At 64.4% G+C, this 22,358-nt stretch overlaps 2 protein-coding genes across 12 annotated transcripts; one reads left to right on the plus strand and one right to left on the minus strand.

Moving 5' to 3' along the window:
• The first annotated feature begins 1,202 nt into the window (after nucleotides 1-1,202).
• SSBP4 (single stranded DNA binding protein 4) lies at nucleotides 1,203-17,053 on the plus strand. 9 transcript variants are annotated; one of them, XM_024351872.3, is made up of 18 exons: nucleotides 1,203-1,309; nucleotides 9,536-9,608; nucleotides 9,937-9,998; nucleotides 10,083-10,167; nucleotides 13,334-13,423; nucleotides 13,844-13,909; nucleotides 14,138-14,197; nucleotides 14,284-14,353; nucleotides 14,491-14,561; nucleotides 14,638-14,705; nucleotides 15,051-15,096; nucleotides 15,192-15,227; nucleotides 15,321-15,375; nucleotides 15,464-15,534; nucleotides 15,626-15,704; nucleotides 16,076-16,104; nucleotides 16,200-16,423; nucleotides 16,708-16,914. In XM_024351872.3, the coding sequence occupies exons 1-17, from the start codon at nucleotides 1,242-1,244 to the stop codon at nucleotides 16,407-16,409; spliced, it is 1,239 nt and encodes a 412-aa protein (XP_024207640.2). In that variant the 5' UTR covers nucleotides 1,203-1,241; the 3' UTR covers nucleotides 16,410-16,423; nucleotides 16,708-16,914. The 9 variants fall into 9 exon arrangements, with proteins under 9 accessions (XP_024207640.2, XP_024207643.2, XP_024207646.2 ...); XM_024351875.3 differs by having other exon boundaries at nucleotides 1,227-1,309; nucleotides 16,200-16,307; nucleotides 16,708-17,053; XM_024351877.3 differs by lacking the exon at nucleotides 1,203-1,309 and adding an exon at nucleotides 1,570-1,879 and having other exon boundaries at nucleotides 16,200-16,307; nucleotides 16,708-17,053.
• A 258-nt stretch (nucleotides 17,054-17,311) lies between these two features.
• Nucleotides 17,312-22,130, minus strand: ISYNA1 (inositol-3-phosphate synthase 1). Of its 3 annotated transcripts, XM_024351055.3 has the most exons (11): nucleotides 20,618-22,130; nucleotides 20,385-20,513; nucleotides 20,124-20,285; nucleotides 19,462-19,594; nucleotides 19,173-19,366; nucleotides 18,819-18,968; nucleotides 18,521-18,736; nucleotides 18,246-18,410; nucleotides 18,052-18,165; nucleotides 17,755-17,972; nucleotides 17,312-17,608 (listed from the first exon to the last, which is right to left on the minus strand). In XM_024351055.3, exons 1-11 carry the CDS (start codon nucleotides 20,891-20,893, stop codon nucleotides 17,404-17,406), a joined length of 1,962 nt encoding a protein of 653 aa, XP_024206823.1. In that variant the 5' UTR covers nucleotides 20,894-22,130; the 3' UTR covers nucleotides 17,312-17,403. The 3 variants fall into 3 exon arrangements, with proteins under 3 accessions (XP_024206823.1, XP_016789519.3, NP_001267294.1); XM_016934030.3 differs by lacking the exon at nucleotides 20,124-20,285 and having other exon boundaries at nucleotides 20,618-20,700; NM_001280365.1 differs by having other exon boundaries at nucleotides 20,385-20,634.
• Nucleotides 22,131-22,358: the final 228 nt, after the last annotated feature.

Consider the following 22,358-nt stretch of genomic DNA (forward strand, 5'->3'; position numbering starts at 1 on the left):
GACTTCCCGCCGGCCAGAAGGCTTGGGGTGGGGGCGGGGGGTTCTCACGTACTGGGGGGCGGCCTCTATCGGGGAGGCATCTGGGGGGTCAGCTGGCAGCGAGAGACGTCCAGACATTCACACACAAACACACACACACACGAAACGTGAGCACAGAGCCACACACAGGTCCTAGGGAGCTGGCGGCCCACCCACGCGCGGAGACACACACGTGCACATTCGGCACACACTTGTGCACGCAACCTCACTGAGCGACTCGGCCCGACTCGGACCCACAACTGCCACCGCGCAGCCAGGGACAGTCGCCGAGACAGCGATAATTTATTGGGTGTTTGCCAGCCCCCCACGCACAAGGATGCACACGTGCACTCACACGGGAGCCGCGTGTTTGCACACACACACGCGGGCTTGCCTAGGAAAAAAGAGGAATAGCCGTGGCAAACACAGAAACATCTAGACCCAGAGTCAACCGCACCGCCTTCCCCTACCCTGCCCATCCACACACGACCCACTGGTACCCGGGCATCCCTGCCCTGCGGGGGTCCCTGCCTCAGTATCCGCCCCCACCCTCTCTGAACACCCCTGGTGGGGGGATGAAGGGCCCTAAAAGGGGAAAAGGGCACCCACTGCCTGCACCCTGACTCCCGCAGACAAAGGTGGGATGTGCCCCATTTACAGCTCACAGCACCGAGGCTGAGAAGCCCAAACAGCAGTCACCCAGCACCTAGTATTGTCACCGGGTATTACTTCGGGGTGGTGCCAGGTGGCTCCCACAGCCTGGATACTATAGGAGCTTTGTGTCTGTGTGCCTGGGTTGTGTCTGTGTTGTGTGACTTCGGGCGAGACGCTGAGTGTCCGCAGGCCCTGTGACTGTGGAGCTGGGTAGGGTGTGGTTCTCAGGAGGCCGCGATAGTGCGCCCCAGGGTGACTGTGAGTTAACTCCGTGGGCTCTGTCCACGGCTGTTGGAAGCTGTGGCACGGCCTTGCATAAGCGCGCGGCTGCGTGAGGCTGGGTGCCTGTGTGCGGTGGCCTGTGTTTAGTTGTTCCAGGACGGCCACTGTGAGCTGGGTGTGTGGCAGTGTATGTGTGTCGCTGGGCGGGCTGTATGTGCGGTGGTTCCCACCCTTGCTGAGTGTGGGTAGCTCTGCGGGGTGAGACACCCAATGTCACTGCCTGAGGCTTTATGGGGCTATCCGCAGTCGTTCCAGCAGCGGGGTACACTTTTGCTGTGTGGAGCGCTATGTTGAGTGTCGCTGCGAATGTGTGTGGCTGGGTGTACAACAATGTGGGTGGCCGGCTCCATTTGAGGTGAGTGAACGTGTGTGTGCACGCGCGCGTGTGCAGCCGCGATCAGCTGTGCGTCCCTGGGTGGCCGTCCGGGATCCTGACCCGCGAGTGTGTAGCCGCGCCCCCACCCCCCGCGGCGGGCACTGCGCGTGCGCGCTCCGCCCGCGGTCCCGGCGGCGGGACCCACCCGCGCGCCCGCCATCGCCCCTTTAAGAGCTGCGCCCGCGGGCGGCGGAGAGGCAGCGGGCGGGGGCGCGCGCGGCGGGAGGAGGGGAGCGCGCGTTTCCCGGAACAGCCCGCGCGGAGGAAAGGGAGGAAAAAAAGCCACCCTGCGGCCGGGGCCGGAGCTGGAGCCGCCGCTGCCGCCGCCGCCGCGGCCGTCTGGAGCTCCCCCGCGCGGACGATGCCTGCCGTGCCCGCCTGGGGCTCGGGGCGGTGAGGCCCGGGGCGCGGGGTAGCTATGGCGACGGCGAGCGCGGCCCGCGGCGCCGCCTGACAGGTGTGGGCCCCGGCGGCGGCGGCGTGGAGCAGCATGTACGCCAAGGGGGGCAAGGGTTCGGCCGTGCCCTCCGACAGCCAGGCCCGCGAGAAGTGAGTGCGGGGCCGGGGCCGGGGGCGGGGCTCGGCGTCCGCGCTCTTCCGTGGGCTCCGGCGCGGGCGGGCACCGCGCGGGGCACGTGGGCGCGGGCGGCGGGGAGCGCGGAGCCTGAGCGCGCTCGAGGGGTCGCGAGATTGGCGGGGGCGCGCGACCCCCGAGGGGCACGAGATTGGCGGGGGGCGCGCGAGACCCTGAGGGGTCGCCGGAGTTGAGAGGTGGCGGGCGACCCGAGGGGCGCTAGACGGGAGTGGACGGGCGAGACCGGAGCGGCTCCAGGGGTCGCGAGATTGGCGGGGGCGCGCGAAACCCGAGGGCGCGAGATTTGAGGGGGCGCGCGAGATCCCCGAGCGGGTCTCGGGGGTCGCGAGGCCTCCTCGAGACGTGGGTGCGCGAGGCTGCGGACGCATGGGGATCGAGGTCAGCGAAGTTTTCCGGGACGAACAAGAGTGTCGGCTCGGGGACCCCAGTCGCCTGGGGTAGAGCTGGAGAGCGGCTGGAGGGGCGCGCGGCCACCTGTCTGCCCTGGCCCCAGCAGCTGTGTGGGGCCCCTGGGGAAGCCGCACGGTTCACAGTCCAGGGGCGGGTGGGGACGACGGAGCCGCTCTCTTGATACCACTGAAGAGTGCATACTGAGGGCCCCTTTTGTTCTGGGCGTGGCTCCAGGCCGTGGGTACCAGGCGCTCTGAAGCTGGTAGGGGCAGGTTCCACCGTGCGGATGGAGGCAGGGTCGTGGTGGGGCTGAGGTCTCTCGGGGTGGGGAGTCAGCCGAGTGTGCTCTCCGGGTGGAAAGCATTTGAAAGGTGCTTGGAGCAGCGACCGTCCCGCAGGAAGGGCACGGGGCAGTTTGCAGTGTTGTTAAAAGTGCCCAGAGGCCGGGCGCGGTGGCTCACGCCTGTAATCCCAGCACTTTCGGAGGCCGAGGCGGTCGGATCACGAGGCCAAGAGATCGAGACAATCCTGGCCAACATGGTGAAACCCCGTCTCTACTAAAAATACAAAAATTAGCTGGGCGTGGGCGCCTGTAGTCCCAACTACTCGGGAGGCTGAGGCAGGAGAATCCCTTGAACCCGTGGCGCAGAGGTTGCAGTGAGCCGAGATCACGCCACTGCACTCCAGCCTGGCGACAGAGCCAGATTCCATCTCAAAAAAAAAAAAAACAAAAAACAAAAAAACAGTGCCCAGGAGGACGGGAGTCTTGTCATAGCTGATGGGGGACTTCCAGGATCCTTGAAGTTGAGCCACCTGGAGTGGCCCGTGGTGTGGAACTGGCCACCCAAGCAGAGAGGAGGCTGGATCAGCAGGGAGGGGTCCCATGAGGACCTGCCTTGAGGGCCAGGCCAGGAGTGAGGACTTGAATGTCTGGGTGCTGGAGAGGAGCCCTGGACGTTGGCTGAGTGTCCCCCATCCTGCCTCTTCTGCCTAGGCTGACTTGGGATGTCCCACCCCTCCACAAAGATGCCTGTCCCCTCTGCCCAGCCTCTGGGTCATTTTGGAGAAGAGGCTCTTCTGGCTGGAAGGTGGTAGGCAAATGACTGCACTGTCAGGCCTCCCTTGCCTGTGTGCAGTTAGGAAGATGAGCTCCATTTCCAAGCACCCTTAAGCCCAAAGACTTTTTGAAACTGGCCTCTGGCTCCTGCTCAGGTCGGAAGCAGGAGGTGTCTGCCATGGTCACCCCTGGACCCCTGGTCTGTCTCCTGTGTGTCTCCAGGCAGCTGCTGGCTCTGGAGGCATCCACCCACCCAGTGGGAATCGGGATCGTTCACTGATTCAGCATATCTGCCCTGGGTGTCCCTGGGTGTGGCAGTCGGGAAGGCAGGCTCCGGTCGGGATGGCAGGGTCGGTGGCCCTGAAGAAGCCCCCACCCCAGCAGGGAGGCAGGTATCCAGTTAGCAGGAGAAAGCAAAGTGGATGATAGATAGCGAAGGGTGAGGGGATGTCAGGTGGAGGGCACAGCAAGTGCAAAGGCCCTGATATGGAACCAGGAAAAGGAGCTGGGGCTGGGCCCAGGTGGAGGAAGAGGCAGCCTGCAAGAGTGCCAGATGGGCCCCAGTGGGTTGTGTGTGCAGAAGTGCGCTCTGGCTCCCAGGTGGAGTGGGGCTTATAGGGGTCAGGAACAGAGGCTGGGAGGCCCTGGGGATGTGGACACAGTTGTCTGAAAGAGAGCTGGGGAGGCCGGGCGTGGTGGCTCACGCCTATAATCATCCTAGCACTTTGGGAGGCCAAGGTGGGTGGATCATTTGAGGTCAGGAGTTCGAGACCAGCCTGGCCAACATGATGAAACCCTGTCTCTACTAAAAATACAAAAATTAGCCGGGCGTGGTGGCGGGTGCCTGTAATCCCAGCTACTCTGGAGGCTGAGGTGAAAGGATCGCTTGAACCTAGGAGGTAGAGGTTGCAGTGAGCTGAGATCGCGCCACTGCCCTCCAGCCTGGGTGACAGGGCGAGACTCCGTCTCAAAAAGAACAAAAAAGAAAAACAGTGAAAGAGAGCTGATGGCAGCCTGGACCCAAGTAAGAAGGAAGAGATTTCATAGGTTTGAGCCGGGGGTGGTAGGGTGAGGGGGTTAGCTGCATTCCTGGCCCCCTTCCCATACTGTCCTCCCACTCCCCAACCTGCCCAGCAGAGGTGCTTTGGGGACACTGGCCTCGGGACTCAAGGCTCTCGGAAGTCCCTCAGCTGCCAGTGGGGAGGCTGCAGCGCCCATCTTTGGTCAGAGCCAGCCTGCATGCTTCCATTTCACGGAGAGGGTCTCGTATAAGTGTTGGTTTGGAGGTGAGGTTCCTCTATGAAAGAAAGCCTGGAAAACGCCAGATGGCCGCATGCACCCATTTCAACGAAAGGGACACCAGGGCCCTGGAGAGGAAGCCACCTGATGAGAACTCAGCTTCTCTGGCACAGATGAGCTCTCAGAGGCAGCCCCAGGCCTCAGTTTCCTCATGTGAAATGTGGACGACCCATCTTTCAGGATCTTCGCAAGGACTGGGTGGGAGCCCGTAGGCAGAGCACCTGCCGGGGCAGCCACGCGGCTCTCAGGAAGTATCTGCCTCGGGCAAGCCACTTCCTGCCTCTGGGCCTCGGTTTCCTTCTCTGTGAAATGGGGTGAAGAGGTTACACTGCTCCAAACCTCGACTCTCCAGCACTGCACTTTTCTTCCTGCAATGAGCCTCATGCCTCCTAAAAATGAGGCGCTGCATATCCTTCCTTCTTTCTCTCTCTGGCCCCAATCCTGAGCCCCTTCTGGCTGCCCTTGGAGCCTACAGGCCTCCCTGGCTTACGCTAGGTCTCGGCCAGCTGGCTCCAGAAAGGGACCGAGCACCTGGTGGGTGCCTGCCCTCGGGGGCTCGCAGCAGATGGCAGTGACTGTGGAGTGCAGGGGCAGCAGAGTGGGCTGAGGGAGGCTGGGGTCTGAGTGGGCCACTTGCAAGAAGAGGGGCATGTGTATATCCTTCAGCACTCAAGTGTTGCCAGGCAGGTTGAGAAGAGGTCCATGAATCACAGCCATGGTTGGTGTTGCCTGGCAGCTCGTGGGTTTCTCCCGGGCTTGATTTTGAGCCGGCACATGGATGTCGGTGGCTTGTTCATCAGCCTGGCAGGTAAGCCAGGGATGGGATTCACGATTGGACGTGGTCATTTTGGCCCCTGGCTGGAAATGGCTATGAGGGGCAGGTGTGGAGGGTAGTAAGGAGAGGCCGCCACTTTGCCAAGAAGCTGCCAGAGGCCTGGCCTTTAGGGTTGGCAGAGGGGAGGGAGGACGGCGAGGGTTGGAGGGTCAGGAGTGAGACCTGGTGACGGATGGCAAGGTGACACAAAGCCATGAGTGGCAGGTGTCTCCTGCCCCAGCAGCATCTGTGTCTAGGAGGGCGCTGAGCAGGGAGCATCCATTGCAGCCATTCTGGGTAATTATGGTAACTCGCGTCATTACGGTGGTAGCTGTGGTACATTTCAGGCCACCAGGCGCTAGCACCCCATCCTGGCTCTGCTTCCCTGCGCAGCCTCATGCTCGCTCCAGGTCCAGGCGCCCCATGTCCTCCGAGTCTTGTGTTCCTTCTGCAGGGAGAGCTGCCTGCTGCTCTTCCGGGTGCCTCCCCGTTTTCCTTTCTGGCCACCTGCCTGTGTGACACAGGGAGCCCTCATAGGTGACAGGCCCTGAGAGGTTGTACTGGCCCAGGGCAGGTGGCCGGTGGGGGGCAGAGGGCATGGGTGATTTGCATCCAGAGCCCTTCCCTATAACTGAGCTCAGGGCCCCAACCGGTGGCGCCCCCAGACCTGGCCCCTGGAGCAGTCCTCTGGGAGGGGAGGACCTTGTAGGTCCCAAAACTCCCTGGCCGAACAGCCAGGCTTCAAAACTTTTCACCCAAAACAATAACAACCCACAGTTCTTCCCTGGAGACTGAATCCTGTTTAAAATAAAAGGACCAATGTGGAAGGGAAATCAGCAAAACCGAAAACTTCCTTTGGCCTCCCATCGCTCCCAGGATAAACTCCCAAATCCTCAGTGTGGACAGAATAGCTGCTGACCTTCATCAGTACTTACCCCATGGTTCGCCTAATCCTCCCGGCATCCCAGGAGGGGGTCCCCGGGCCGGTTTGTTCATTCACTGGGGTGACTGGGGCCCAGGATGCCCAGCTCCATTCTAAGGTCGTTGCAGTGAGCAGACTCCAAGTCCCCGCCCCACGTCAAGCTACATTCCATTGGGGGCCCAAGACAGAGACTCTCAGATGGAGGAGACGGAGCAGGGTGGGGGCTTCCATGTGACAGTGAAGCCCCGATAGGTGACACTGGAGTCTCTGGGTGGAAGTGCCCCAGGCAGGGAAACAGTGCGCAGAGGCCCTGGGGTGACAGGGCAGCCAGTGTGTGGGTCGGGGCGGGGGGCGGCACAGGAGGGTTTGAACAAGGAACATGGGGGTGGGGGGAGCAGCACCTGGAGGGGACTCTGTCGTAATCCAGTTGGGAGACGGTGGGTGGCCTGGCCCAGGTGTGCAGTGGAGGTGGGGAGAGGGGCCCAAGTCAGGAGAGAGATTTCCTTCGGTGTTTTTTTAAACGCAGTGATGTTTGGGGACAGCTGGGTGGATCTCACACAGGTGCACGCCTGTGCGCACGCCACCAGAGGCTCCTTGGACAGGATGCATGTGTAAAGGCCAAGCTGACAGTCTCTGAGCAGGGAGGGGGAGAATGGGGAAGGGGTGGGGGCTCAGGGTGTCGAGGCTGGGCCTCTAGATGTCAAGTGAACAGGGAATCCCAAGTTTGGGGAAGGTCAGGCCATAGCACCCTCTGGACAGCCCCTACTTGAAGGCATCATCAAAACAGGACAGGCAGCCACACAGGGAGAGCAGAGGAGAAGACAGAGCTGGTAGCCGGGGGCGGGGGCTGGAGGCAGGAGGACAGCAGGAGGGGGCGGAGAGGGCGGGGTAGGCTCTAGGGGGGCACCTCCTGGGTTAGGCACTTATGGGGACAGTCGAGGAACAGGAGACAAGGAAGGCAGGTAGAACCCTTCGCAGCCCCCTCCTTCAGGAGTCCCCCTGGGCCTTTTGGACAGCCGTGCCCTGGGTGTGGGGTACCCAGAATGCAGCCTCGGCAGGACCTCCCGCTGCCCCCGCCCTCCCGGGGCCGCTCACCAGCGTTCCTGCAACTCTGTCTTACCCTACTCTGGCCTTTCATGCCCCCTGCTCTGACCCCTAAGTGGCTGGGGTGGGAACTCTCTTCCACACCTGGCAGGTGGGTTGGCACTGGGCTCCCCAGGCTAGTCGGTCTGCCCCTGGAACCTGCTCATCCTGGCCTTGTGTGCTCCCCTTCCACTGATGGACGCAGGCCTGTCAGCCACTAGCCACAGGGAAAAGCTCAGAAGCCTCTAGATGGGCCAGGGTGCCACAGAAGTGAGCTAGACAGGTGGGCCTGCAGGCCGCGGGGCCAGGAAAGTGGAGGAAGAGCAGGTGTGGGAGACTGGAGGGGTGGAGGTCAGGATCTAGCAGGGCCTGGGCTGGGGGCAGTCTCTTCAAGAGTGCTGTGATGATGCAGGGGTGACCATTGGGCGCTGTGTGTCCTGCCCCATCCCTGCCCCTGGGGTGGCCTTCACAGCTCATGTGGTGCAGTGTGAGCCTGGCGCACTCCACCCTGGACCGCCTCCCCTCCCTGATGTCACCCCCCCACTTGCCTTTCCGTAGCCTCAGCGCCTTCCAAGCTGCCACAGAGCTCACCTCTCTTGACAGGTATTGCCTGTCTCTGTCTCTCCCCTCAAGAACATGGCCTCCAGGACAGGGGCCGGGTGTGTGCACTGCGCAAAAGGCACTTCATGGATGCTGGAGGAACTAATGAAGAAGTGAATGAACGAAGGAGGGGAGGCAGGATGAGATTTGGGGCAAGGGCAGTGCCCATGAGGACCAGGTGGGGGCAGGAAGTCCCCATGTTCTCTAGGGGCCGGGGCAGGAACAGGAGGACTGGAAATCTGAAAGGGACCTGGGGGCCCTGATGGGTGGTGGGTGCTAGGATTGGAGCAGCCTGGCTGGGAGGGAGCAGAGCGTGAGTCAAAGGAAGGTTATTTTAGGATGGGGCCGGCAGCCAGAGAGGGCGGCGCAGCTGAGCTGGAGGCGGCTGTGGAAGGGCCCCCAGGCCTGCCTGCTTCTCGCCTCTAGGGCTCAGCCTCAGGCTGGCCCTCTGGTACCCTGTCTTGAATCTAAGAGTCCCCCAACCCCCAGCAGACTCTCGTGGTCCCTAGCTGGACAGTACAAGAGCTCTGAGCAGGGAGCGGCTCAGTTCCAGGGAGGTCCAGAAGGGCTGGTGCCACAGGACTGGGCGACCCTTTGGATAGGGGGTTTGTCCTCTGCTCTCTGGTGTGGCAGCTGGACTGGAGCGGGGTGGACAGTCCGGCCTCCCCCTGTGACCTGCAGAGGGCCGTGCTGGAGCCACCTGGCTGGGTGAGGGTGACTCAGGTCCAAGCCCTTGGGGTGCACAGTGGTTGAGAGGGTGAGTCCAGGGGTCCCTGGCAGGCTGGGGACTCGCGCAGAGCCCTGTGGGTGTTTGGGTAGGGCAGCACCACTGCAGACATGGCACTGCAGGCCCTACCTCCCCTGGCCCCCCACCTCCATTCCCCAGACACTGCCCCAGGCTCAGCACTGCCCTGACTGGGGACAGTCTGCAGAAAGGGTTGAGGCCACCATGGTGGATGGGCATCTCTTCCCCAAGGAAGAGATGGGGTCCAGGGACTGCAGGGGATGTGGGGTGGAGGACCCCTTCCCTCCTTCCTTCCTGGGCCGGGGAGGCTGGGGATGAGTTTGGAGGTGGGCCCTGAGCACACTACATGGCCCAGGGTGCCCAGTGGTCGTCCCCACCCCGCACACACTCAGGAATGACACTCCTCTATGGAGGAGACCTCCCCAGCGCTGAGGCCTCTCTGGAGTCTCAGTGTTGGCAGGACATGGCCAGGACTTGGTCCTCGAGGGAGCGTGGAACACAGCCGAATTCGGCCCGGAATTGGGGGTCACGGATGCCTGGGAGGGGCCTGCAGGACGTAGATGGATAACTATGAGCTGCCCCTGCTGAGCAGCTGGTGGGGAGGCCACCTTTCCACCCGCCCTCCTGAGAGATGGAAGGGCTTTGGGGTGGGCCCTTGCCTTGGAGAGCCTGAGCTCCCTGGGCCGCCTCGCCCCCACAGGTTGGCGCTGTACGTTTATGAGTACCTGCTGCACATCGGTGCCCAGAAGTCAGCCCAGACCTTCCTGTCTGAGGTAAGCCGCCACCTCCAGGCTGGCCCTCCCTCCTCACCCACACTCCGGGGGTCCTTCATTTCCACTGGGGATCCAGGGGGTGGGCCCGCGTTGCCCCTCTGATGGCCCTGGGAACTGAGGGCTCTGCGGGATCCAGGCCCTGGGCTAGCATCCAGGCATCTGGTCCACATGCCCAGCCGGGACCTGCCACACATCCTGGGGCCCTCTGCCCACCCTGTTACCCTTCCCTCCCCACTCCCTCCCTGCCCAGATGTTCTCTGGGCACCCTGCTGGGTGGTGGGGCAGGGTCAGGTAGGGCCACCCCCTCACCACCTTCCTTTCCCTGCAGATCCGATGGGAGAAGAACATCACGCTGGGGGAGCCCCCTGGGTTCCTGCACTCCTGGTGGTGGTACGGGCTGGGCTGCTGTGGGTGGGCTGTGGAAGGGGGTTGAGGGAGGCACGTGGAGCCACCATCTTCCCCTTTGGCCCACAGCGTCTTCTGGGACCTGTACTGCGCGGCGCCTGACCGAAGAGAGGCCTGCGAGCACTCCGGCGAGGCCAAGGCCTTCCAGGATTATGTGAGTCCTGGCCCCAGGGACTCAGGGGCTTCAGGGCAGGAGGTCTGCTGGGCCTGTGGCTGGTGAGGTGGGGTGGGGGGCTGCACAGCCAGAGGAGGGCTGGGGATGGTGGCAGTTTGGGGTTGACAGGCAGAGCTGCAGCCTCCACTCAGGCTCTTGGCCACTTTTGGGGGTCCTTCCACCCTCCACTTGGTCCAGGGTCACTCACAGAGTAAGGGAAAGCTCTTTCCACTGCACCACACTTCTGAGGGTCCCCACAGCCCTCCTACCCCCATTGGGGCACTGGGGGGTGCCATTTCCCCGCCTCTCATATGAGCCTGCGTGGAGATGGGGGAAGCTCACTGCCTTCTCCCTCCTCTGCCGTGTGTGCATTGGGGGTCACTGCTGCTCCTCTGAGCGGGGAGCACAGGTCGGGGTGCCTGATGGGCCAGGCACTGGGACACTTTCTGACCTTGCCAGGTATCTGGAGCTGCCCACTCCCTCTCTGCTGTCATTTTCCCTCTGGGTTGGAAAAGGTCAGAGGCCGGCCTGGAGTGGAGGCTGCCTGGCTAACACCAGGGGATGGCAGCCTCCTGTTGTCATGGGGCAGCAGATGGCAGCCCTTCCCTTCATCCTCTGCGCTGGACCACCTGGCCCCCTCTGTTGGGTCTGAGGGGGAGGTGCCGGCTCTGCCGGTGGGCGTCTGGGGGGCGCCAGTCCCGCCCACCCCCTACCCCTTGTGCGCCAGAGCGCAGGCCCCAGCAAGGCAGAGGCGGCCCGAGGGGTGGGGCGCCCATGTCTCTGAAGATGCCTCCAGCACTCTGCATGAGAGCTGGGCACGCTGAAGCCCTCCTGGCGTCACTGCTGTTCACCCCCATGGTGTCCCACTACTCGTGTGTGGTCCCCTTGTCCTAGTCCCGCTAGATCTGGGGCCCCGGGGGTGTCTGGAGCTGTGGACTTGGGCGACTCTGCCCCCATCCCTGCCGTCTGGGTCTAGCATCCTCTCTGGGCGCCCCCCGCCGGGCCAGGAGGGCGGAGCTGGAGAGTCGGCGTGAACGCGCTTCCCAGGCGCGCAGCGGTTACCATGGCAGCGCCGGCGCAGAGCGTAGACCGCAGGGCCCAGGGCGGAGGCCGCCCAAGCCCTGGGGTGACCGAATCCCCGCGGGGACTCGTCATGCTGGGCCGTCGCCTCCGTTGCTCTCGCTCTAACTGGGGGCGCCTTGCCCGCCGAGCCTGCACGGAGGCGGCCCCTTCCTCTCTCGCCCTCCGAGGCGGGGGAGGGGGGCGGGGGGGCTCTGTTCGCCCCTCCCCGGCTCCCTGCCGACCTTGGCGTCTCCAGGAAACGCCGGGGCGCCCAGCCCATCGCCATGGCAACGCGGGCCGGGCCGGCTCCTCTTCAGGGATGATTGACGTAGGGGGTCTGGCCCGGGCCAACAGCCGGGGAGGGCGCGCCGCCCGGGATTAACTGCTCAGGGCCTAGAGTTGGGAAGCTGCGGGGCGCAGGGGGGGTGGGGGGTGCGGTGGAGCGTCCCCGACCAGGAAACGCTCAGGCACCCGCTGTGGCCCGTGAGGGGATTGCCCTCCCTGCGGGGTGGACAGACACAGGGCTCAAAGGTGCCCCCTCCCCACCCTCGGGGAGTGGACCGGAGCGCAGCTGCTCCAGGCCATTGTGTTTGCGGGAGGGGGCGGGGTGGGGGCCAGAGCCCAGAGGGGACCTGGAAGTTTGGAACTGAGAAAGTGGCACAGGAGTGGGGCCCTAGGGCACGAGGGCTTTCGAAGGATTTGTTTTGGGCCTTGGGAGTGCTCGCCGTCACGGTGGGCTTAGGGGGCTCCCGCCTCCAACCCCTCCCCCAGTTTAGGACCCTGGCGGGAGGCTTGAGACTAACCTCAGAGAAGGGGCAGGAAGGGGTCAACCCGCAGCCCCACAGGGGGAGGGAGGATTTCTCCAGGAGCCTTCCTCTAGGCAGGGGGCCCCTTGCAGCAGTCCCTGAGGGCAGGAAACGCTGTGTGACTGTAGGCAGAGTGCTCAACCTCTCTGAGCCCAAGTGGCTGTAGTTCATGCCACAAACACCTGAGTGTCCCTGTGTGCTGGCTTGGGCTGACGCCAGAGAGAGCCCATCACCTTCTTTTTGGGGTTTGGGGCTTGGCCTGGACCATACAGACAGGGGCCAGGAGAGAAGTTCTCCCCTCCCTGTCCCCAGACGTGTCCCTCTGCCCTCATAGACTGGGCCTCCCTTCCCACCTCACATCCCCCTCCCCACCTTCCCCCTGCCAGACCCTGTAGGCCCCATAGCAGAGAGGTCTAGAACTTGGTCCCCGGCCAGGTCTGGGCTGCCACCACAATTTCTGGCAGATACAGGAAGCCCCCTCTCCAGCACCCTGTCTTGTTGCCTTCTCCATCTGAGAGAGGCTGGGGGATGGGGACCCCACCCCAGAATCCTGCTTTTCTTTTTTTTTTTTTTTTTTTTGAGACGGAGTCTCGCTCTGTCGCCCAGGCTGGAGTGCAGTGGCGCGATCTCGGCTCACTGCAAGCTCCGCCTCCCGGGTTCACGCCATTCTCCTGCCTCAGCCTCCCGAGTAGCTGGGACTACAGGCGCCCGCTACCACGCCCGGCTAATTTTTTGTATTTTTAGTAGAGACGGGGTTTCACCGTGTTAGCCAGGATGGTCTCGATCTCCTGACCTCGTGATCCGCCCGCCTCGGCCTCCCAAAGTGCTGGGATTACAGGCGTGAGCCACCGCGCCCAGCCAGAATCCTGCTTTTCACCCTCCCTCCTGGACGAAGGGCAGGGTGGGGTGGGGCGGGGGTCTACACTTGTTCTAAGGTGGAGCCTTCAGGGAGGCTCTTGAAACTGCCGGTATATTTGTGTGTATGTTTATTTGGGGGGTCCTGAGTAGAGTTGGGGACCCACCTGAGCTGCCCTGCCAGCCAGGACGATGCAGGGCCAGTTGGGATGGGTCTGGAGTGGGGAGCAGGTCTGTGAGAAACGAGGGCGACACTGGATCCTGCGTCCTACAGGGTCTTCAGACCCACAGATCCTCAGGCCGACAACCCCAGTGTGCTCACTGACCAATGCCAGCTCGCTGTCCCATGGGGCCAGCCACCTGCAGAGAGGAGGGGGCACACCCCAGGTAGGAAGTGTCCAGGTGTCCTGACCTGGCCCTCTGGGTTTCCCGCACCCTTACAGAGTGCTGCAGCCGCCCCCAGCCCTGTTATGGGGAGTATGGCCCCAGGTGACACAATGGCCGCAGGCCCCATGGCGGCTGGCTTCTTCCAGGTATGGCCCCGGCTGGAGTCCACTGGCCCCCAACTCTGGCTGAACATGCATTTGAGGGTGGGGGGTCCCATGTGGGCAGAGGTCATGAGGCCGGCAGGCTGGAGTTGGGTGGGAGGGTCCTCTGTGCCGCAGGTGTGCCCAGGTGGGCCTTTCAGGAGCCAGTGAGGGAGGGCCCGAGTGCAGTGGAGGGTGGGTGTCTGTGCGCTTGGCCTGCACATGTGTCCGCACAGGGTGCTTGGGGATGCAGTAGCCACAGTGGTCCTGGTGACCACTGGTGCCTGAGTCCTGCCCTCAAGCCTTCCCACAAGGTCCCTGTCCCATAGGCTGGCCCACCCCTCTGCCTCCATGGAGCCCCTCCCCTCCTCAGCCAAACCCAGTAGGGCCTTACTCCCCCCCACCCACCTGGTTCTGTCCTCCTAGGGCCCCCCCGGCTCCCAGCCGTCCCCCCACAACCCCAACGCCCCCATGATGGGGCCTCACGGTCAGGTAAGGAGCTGTGGTGCCTGCCCCTCACACACACACATCCCCTCCCCCAGCGCCGCCCCCTCCCACCCTCAAGCCATGATGTCCTGGCTGGCGCCAGCTGGCCGGGCTTTGCTGGCTGGTTCTGGAGGAGGGGGCTTCCCAGGTCGGGGGCCCCAGCATAGCAGGAATGGGGTAGCTTTGGGGACCAGAGGGTGGGGGAAGGTGCTGATCCCCGTCCACCTCTTCCAGCCCTTCATGTCACCGCGCTTCCCAGGGGGCCCCCGGCCCACCCTGCGGATGCCGAGTCAGGTGAGAAAGGGATGAGGGGAGGGCGGGCAGGAGCTGGGCCGGGGAGGGAGCACCCCACACTCAGTGCCGCCGCACCCCCTCCGCAGCCTCCCGCAGGCCTCCCTGGCTCCCAGCCCCTCCTCCCTGGCGCCATGGAGCCCTCCCCACGAGCCCAGGGTGAGTAGGGAAGCTCCAGCCCCTATCCCGCCATCAATCAGAATTCCAGCTCTCAGAGCCCGGACCTTGCTGCCTCCCCACTGTCCACACTGGGGAATGGTCCAGGTCCAAGTCCCCTTCCTTCTGCCCCACCCCAGGGCATCCAAGCATGGGCGGCCCAATGCAGAGGGTGACGCCTCCTCGTGGCATGGCCAGCGTGGGGCCCCAGGTAAGAGTGGAGCCCTGGTGGGTGGGGCCTTCGGGCTGTCCCCGGTCTACCCCTCACAGCCCCTTTGCCTCCGCAGAGCTATGGAGGTGGCATGCGACCCCCACCCAACTCCCTCGCCGGCCCAGGCCTGCCTGCCATGAACATGTAAGACCCTGGGGGATCCTAGGAGTGTGCAGTTCGCAGGCCACCACCAGCTTCATGGCTGGGTCAGCTGGGGCAGGTCCTGAATCCTCAGGACAGCCTTGGATATTGTTTATTTCATGGCCACCGTTGAGGGGAAACTGAGACTTGGAAGTAGCAATTAGTCTCCTGGGGCCAGTGATGGGTTGGGATTGGAACCTGGCAGCTCATGGTGGCCACTTTTCCAGCAACATCTGCTGCTCTGTGGTCTGTCTGGGGATACAGTGGAGCAGGGTGTGGGGGGTGTGTGGTGAGGGCTGTGATCCACATGGACTAGCCCCAGAGTCTGTCATCCGCGGTCTCTTCCAGGGGCCCAGGAGTTCGTGGCCCGTGGGCCAGCCCCAGTGGAAACTCGGTGAGCCTATGGCTGGGTGGGCAGGCTTGGGGTGGGGTGGGAGGGGCACTGGGTGAGCCGCCTGGCTGACTGCTCACAGCTGCCCTTGTCCCCAGATCCCCTACTCCTCCTCATCTCCCGGCAGCTACACGGTAAGTCTGAGCAAAGCTGGGTCACCCCTGGGCAGGGGTTGTGGGATGGCAGATGAGGGGCCATTTCTCACGGTTCCTGTCTCCTGTGTGCAGGGACCCCCAGGAGGAGGTGGGCCCCCTGGAACACCCATCATGCCTAGCCCTGGAGGTATGGCCTAGTAAGAGGTGGGGGTGTGCTAGGGTGGGTGTGTTTGGGGGAACCCCGTCACACCTGGCACCCTTCTGGTCTCCCCCAGATTCCACCAACTCCAGCGAAAACATGTACACTATCATGAACCCCATCGGGCAGGGCGCCGGCAGGGCTAATGTGAGTGGGGGCTTGCGGGGGTGCTTCTCGAGGCGGTGACCCCACTTGGGGAATGGGTGGCCCGAGTCCCACACTGTCCCCATGCCCGCAGTTCCCGCTTGGCCCTGGCCCGGAGGGCCCCATGGCCGCCATGAGCGCGATGGAGCCTCACCACGTGAACGGATCCCTGGGTGAGTGGGCGTCCCTGCTCCCGCCCACGTTGCCTTCCGGGCCCTTGCGCTCCCTGGCTGCTTCCCCCTGCCGTCAGCCCGCCTGCCGGGTGGAGGCGTCTAGTGGCGTCCTGAGCCCCCCGGGGGCCGCTCAGTGACAGGGGCTGCCCCGAGCTGGAGGGGGATCCAGCGACCAAACCAGAGGATGCACTGACCGCCCCTCCCCCCCAGGCCCAACCCTCCACCTGGCCTCAGTCCCGGGGTTCCTGGCGGGCTGTGCGGGGCGGGGGCGCGTCGGCGGGGGCAGCTTGCGAGGGTCGTTGGCCCCTGGAGGCCGAGGGGCATGGCGCCAGCACGTCTGAGCCGGTGCCCGTGTGTGTCCCTGTCTGTAGGCTCGGGCGACATGGACGGGTTGCCGAAGGTAAGGAGGCTGCGCTCTTGCCGGGGATGGGATCCGGGGGGGCGGCGGGGAGGGGGCGGGGCAGGGAGTTGCGCGCTGACCGCGGCCGCCCCCAGAGTTCCCCCGGCGCCGTGGCCGGCCTGAGCAACGCCCCGGGCACCCCGCGGGACGACGGCGAGATGGCGGCCGCCGGGACCTTCCTGCACCCGTTCCCGAGCGAAAGCGTAAGCGACTGCGTCGACTCCCCCCCCGCGGCGGCGTCGGGCCGGAGGGGCCTGGCGGGCAGGCCCCGGCGGGGCGGCCGGGGGGCCAGAGCAAGACCGTGACCGCGGCGGGCCAGGTGGGGGGGCGGCCGCGGCATCCTTTCCCTCTCCTCAACCTCTCCCCACCCCCCACCACCTCCCGCTCCTATTTCACCGTCCTGATCCCATCCGCCCCCACCCCGGGACCCGCGCCCCAGGGCGGCCTTCCCATGCATCGCCCCTCCCCCGTTCCCTCCTGTCCCCACCCCATGTCTGCCCAGGACCCAGCCCTGCCCTGTCCCCCATTGTCCCTGGGGGCGGGTCCCAGCCTCTTTCGGAGCTGAACTCGGCCCCTGCGCGCTGCCCCCTCCTCTCTCCGCAGTACTCGCCAGGGATGACCATGAGCGTGTGATGGGGCGGCAGCCCCGGGCCTCTCTGCGGGCCTAGGCTTCTGCCCAGCGCCCCTGCTCAGGGCGAGGGGCTGAGGTCACACCTCGGGCACCTGGACTCCTGGCCAATCAAGGCTTGCCCAGCTGGGAGGCCCCACACGAAAGACTCTTACCATTTTATTAAAAACGCAAGGACCTCAGAGACGTTCTTTTCTGTATGGACCCTTCCTGCCATTTGTATTTTGTCCCAGAGAGAAAGGCTCTTTGGGGGGCCCCTCTCCCCAGGACGTCAGGGGGTGGGGCCCATCAATAAATGGAAGCTGGTTTTGGTTTTTGGTAGCTTGTCTCAGATTCCCTCTTTGGCCTTCTGCCACCACACTCTCCACCCTGTGGTCTTGTTCCGTCCCCGCCCCCATCTAGCCCCACCTTTGAGAACTGGGGGCAGAGCGAGGCTCCAGGTTCTGGGCTCTCCCTGGGAGTTGGGGTGATGACCATGGGCAGAGGGGGTGGGACTGAAGCTGGGCGCTCAAGAGTCGGGGAAGTAGAGGGAGGCAGAGTCAGGTCACAGGCCCCAAGAACCCCAGGTGGAAGGAGGGCTGAGTGGCAGCGCCTTTATTTGTGGGGGCCTTCAAGGTAGGGTCGTGGGGGGCAGCTGGGAGGAAGAGCCGAGAAACTGTGTGACCAGGGCCTCAGGTGGTGGGCATTGGGGGCTCCTCTTGCAGATGCCCATTGGCATCACCGGTGCAGCCATTGGTGGCAGCGGGTACCGGTCCTTTCTTGTTCAACACAGGGTAGGTGGCAGCCACGGGTCCAACTCGCTTGAGGCTGGGCCCTGGGCGCTCCATTTTGTGTTCCAGGAGCATGTGGTTCTGTGGCGGGAGCCCCACGCAGGCCCTGGAGAGGTCACACAGCTTAGCAGAGCCAGACACCCACAGGGAGAAAGGGGGGTATCCCTGCCACCTACAGCCCCCCAAGCCCTGTGCATAGCTTAGCCAGGGGGCATCTGGGCCCCGGGCGGGAACCTGGAGGCTGGGGTGCACCTGAGGATGTTCTCGATGCAGCTGCGCTGGCGGAAAAGCGCATTGACCACCGGGCTGCCGGGCGGCACTAGTGGCGCCTTGAAGAGGAAGCTGAGCAGGGACAGCACGGGGTGGAAGGTCTGCGGCTCGGGGTCCATGTCAGTGCAGAAGCTCACGCGCTGGCACAGCTCGGTCAGCAGCGCCAGGTCCAGCATGATGGGTGCGGCCAGCAGCGAGTCCTGCGGGGCGGGTGGGTCAGGAGATGGGGGCGGTGGCCAAGCCCTGCCTCCCATAGCAGCCCCTGAAGCCGCGCCGCACCTCGCACGTGTTGTGCAGCACCAGTGTGTTGGTTCCGCCCAGCATCAGCTCCGAGGTATACTCATCCAGCGCGCGCTTGCTGTCACCCACGTACGGCACATACTTGATGACCACCTGGAGTGCAGCAGGAGTTTGCCCGGGTCCCTGCCACCCCTCGCCGGGCAACCCCGCGCCCGCGCCCGTGCCCCACGCACGCAGTGGTCAGGCTCTTCGCCGGGCGTATAGAGCACTGGGTTGCTCTGCACCATGTCGTCCACCACGTTGCTCTTGGACACCTCCTTAGAGCGGAACTGCAATGGCGCCGACAGGTTCTCCCCATCGTTGTTGCCCAGGTGGTTGTAACTCACGATGGACATGGTCTGTGGGTACAAGGGAAGCCCCAGCAGCTGCAGGCCCTGCGGCCCCACAAGCCAGGTGCTCGCGGCCCAGGCCCCCTTCCTGCACTCGGCAGCTCCCTAGGCCCACGCACCTTGAGGCCGGAGCCAATGAGGAAGTCCACAAGCACGGACTTGACTTTGGTCTGGCCTGACTTGAAGTCATCTCCGCCCACAAAAACCCGGTGCTGCCACGCGAGCTCAAGAGCTCCGGGCACCAGGGTGTTCTGCGGAGACCCATTGAGGAAGGCACAGCCCTCCAGGATGCTGGCCACGGCGAAGAGCGTGGAGGGCGACACCTCCAGACCGAGCTGTGGGCAAGGCGGGCAGTCAGCACAGAGCTGTGTCTGTGACTGGCCCTGCCTGACCCGCTCCACCCGGGCGTTCGCCCACCTCAATGGTGCGCAGCAGGTTCTCGGCTGTGTCGTTGAGGCCTGGAATCACCTCACAGAAGCGCTCCGTGTTCGCCGTCCACAGCACTATGACTTTGTCCAGCCCCGCGCTAGACCGGAAGTCTCGGATGTCCCTGCGGATCTGCTCCAGCTGTGGGTTGGATGGAGAGGGTGTGGGGAGGATGGAGAGGGTGTAGGGAAGTTGGTTGTACATGCTCTCGGACTCACAGAGGCCTGGGCTACTCAGTTCCCCGGGTGTCAAGTGAGGCCTGGATTCGCGGGGTGGGGCAAAAAGGGGGAACCAAGTGGCGAAAAACAGGTGGCAGGGAGCAAGGGATGCGGGATGGGACAGCACCTGCTGCGCACGCGAGCCTGGGATGAGGTTGTCCGCGCGCGCGCTCTGGTTGGCCGCGATGAATTCGGGGATGTAAACAGAAGGCCGGGGCCGCAGGGCCTCCATGTGCGGCCACAGTTGCTCCTGCAGCCCCCAGTCCAGCACCTTCGCGCGCCGCATCGCCTCGGCCAGGTTCAGCGACGAGATGTCCCAGCCTGGGGGGACCCTCACACTCGGCCCTGCCCGGATCCTGGGCCCCTCCAGACCCCATCTCCCATCCCGCCCCACCCCGGCCCAGGGCTCCGCCCACCATCGAACACGAGGTCGTTGGGCGCCACCATGGGCAGCAGCGCGCTGAAGGGTACGAACACCTCCTGGCCCTCGGCGTCCAGGCCCAGGCTCACGGTGCCCGCCTGAGTCAGCGAGCCGTAGTAGTTGGCCTCCTGGGGGTCAGCAGACACGGCGAGGTGACGGGTGGGAGTGGTGAAGGGGCCGCGACCCGGCCTGGGCCCCACCTAGACTCTCAAGCCCCGCCCCACTTTCGGGCATTTTTCAGTTCCAGGCTCACAGCCAGGACGGAAGCCGCTGCCCCCAGGCCCCTCCCCCGAGACCTCCGGCACCTTAAGCTCCGCCCCTGTAAGACTCCCGAGGAGTCCCCGGTACCTCGCGAAACCCTTCCCCGGGGTCCGCCTGCAGCCAGGCCCCGCCCCCTGCAAGCCCTCCCGCCCCACAGAGCTTCGCCCCCTGCAGGTCCCTCGCCCACTACAGGCCTCCAGCCCCCGGCAGGTCCCTCGCCCACTACAGGCCTCCAGCCCCCGGCAGGTCCCTCGCCCCTGCAGCCCCTCGCCCCGCGGAACCCCACCCCCTACAGCCCCCCTGGTCCCGCAGAGCCCCGCCCCCTGCAGGCTCCCGCCCCCGCCCGCAAGGACTCCCACCAAGCCTCCCTACCCACCACGCCCCTCCCGCCCCCACCTTGCGGCCGCTGCGCGTGGGCCAGGACAAACGCAGTCGATTGGCCAGCACCGCGGCGGTGAGTGTGGAGCCGTTGTTCCCGCCCCAGCCGACAAGCATGACCCCGAGCCGGGGCACCTGCCGGGCGGTCCGGAAGGTGAAGCGCGTGGACGTGGGGTGCACCTGAAGACAGGCCGCGCAGTGAATCCCGGGTCCCGTGCCCTTCTCCCCGCGCCGCCCCGCTCTCCCCAGCACGCCTCCTTCCCCAGCCCCCTGGTCCACCTTGAGAACGCCACCCTCGCGGCTGACGCGCGTCGTCCGGTACTCGTATTGCGCCTCGATGGCCTCGGGGCCGTAGACCACGTCCGGGCTCTCGACGAAGAACTGGGCGGCGGCCTCCATCGCGGCGGGCTGGGGGCCCGGGGTGAGCAGGGGGTCAGCGGGGACTCTAAGCGGCCGGGGCCAAGCCAGCCTGGGTCCCCACGGAGGCCGTCCCCGCCCCGAACCGCACTCACCGGCGCAGTCGACTCAGGCAGCGGCGGCGGACAGCGCGGGCTCTCGGGCGCGCGACCTCCGGAGAAAAGCGCTGCGGCCCCTCCCCCGCCCCGCCCCCTTCCCCGCCTCTCCCGCGCTGGGAGGGAGGGGCCCAACGTCTGGAGACCCCGGTTCGAGGCCCGACAACCCAGAGCCACCGTGGCCATCGGGTCCCCGTCTGGCGGAAGTGGCCAGGCGTCCACGAGCGCGGCGCGTATAGGTTCACCTCGCTCGCTCCGCAGCCCCCAGGGGCTCATGGCTGCCTATTCCCCCTTTACAAGAGGACAATGAGGCTACACATGAGCCCAGCCACAAGCCAGGGGGTGGAGCTGGGCAGGGAAGCTGGGCCTCCGGGGGGTAGGGGGTCTGGGTCAGAGACACTGCAGGGGAAACAGGCAGAGGACCAGAACTCCAAAGCCAGAATCTCCTCGGAGCCACACTGCCACCTACTCCCCCTTCGTGGGCAGCAGCACCTACCAGGCAGTCCCATCCCCTGGCTCCCTATGTCTGCCCCCATCCATCTCGGGGGACAAAGTCACTCTGTCCCCACGGGGCTCACAAGGATGGGGCCTGTTTGGCCTGTTTCCCCACCTGCAGCAGGAGGGCTTGGCAGGAGTGGGCCGGAGCGGGAGGCTGTTCGCTGGAAAGGGGAGGGGACGCACAGGCGGGCAGGGCCGAGGCAGGGGAGGAATGAGGCCTGCACTGCAGGGCGCCCCCCTCATGCGCGCTGATAAGGGAGCGTGGGAACCCAGCGGGCAGGCCGGGGCAGCTCCCCCAGGAACTTTCCAAAACAAGCGCCTGGAGGCCGGAAAGTTTCCACCACTGGAGCTGGCCCAAAAGGTGGATAGTTGGGAACGTTTGCAAGAGACAGGGCCTGACCTTGGAGGATGAGGGCTTAAGACTCTGGGTCCAGGCCTCACCCTGAAGGGGCCCCAGTCTGAGGGAGTTGGAAGTGGACTGGGACACCCCCGCCCCAGTGGGTGGGAACTCACAGGCAGGGCCCCTGCAAGACAGGCTCCCCAGATGAGGGGGCTGCTGGCAAGGGTTTTGAGACATGAAGAGGAGTTCACTGAAAGAAAACTACAGGCCAAGCCACCTGAGCCACCCAGACAGGGCAGATGAAAAATTGGCTACGTGGGAGGCAGTTTGGGGTCTTGGGCAGACCCTGAGGGCTGGGGATAGGGAGTGTGAAAGAGTATTTGGTGTTTGTTCTTGGTTCTTGGTTAGACATTGAGCTCAATCACCAGTGGCCAACAATTTAATCAATCACATATATGCAAATGAGACAGTTGGGGCTCAGAACACAGAAACTCCCCTCAGCCTCAAGTTATGGGGCCTTGGCCTGCCCAGCGCTTTGAGCAGGGCATCGGAAAGCTCAGAATCGAGTCTCTCCGACCTTCTCCTGCCCTCCTGCCTCTAGCCCCTTTCTCCCCTGGAAACCATAGAAACCAGAATTCCTCTTCCCCAAGGCAGGTCAGAGACACTGGAGCCCTTCTCCCCTTAAAAAAAAAAAAAAAAAAAAGCCACAAAGCCGGCAAAGGTCACTCTCTGCCTGCTCCCTTGAAGACCCTCATTCCGGGAGGGTCCTGCCCATACCCTGGAGGAAGGAATGCTACCCAGAGTCTAGGAAGTCTGGGCAGGCTGGCCCCCCTCCCCCACCCAGTCTGCTCCCTTTAAGATCTACAAAGTGTTTCAACACATTGATACACATTCTTCATAGAA

This window comes from Pan troglodytes, chromosome 20, assembly GCF_028858775.2.
Source record: "Pan troglodytes isolate AG18354 chromosome 20, NHGRI_mPanTro3-v2.0_pri, whole genome shotgun sequence".
Lineage (NCBI taxonomy): Eukaryota > Metazoa > Chordata > Mammalia > Primates > Hominidae > Pan > Pan troglodytes.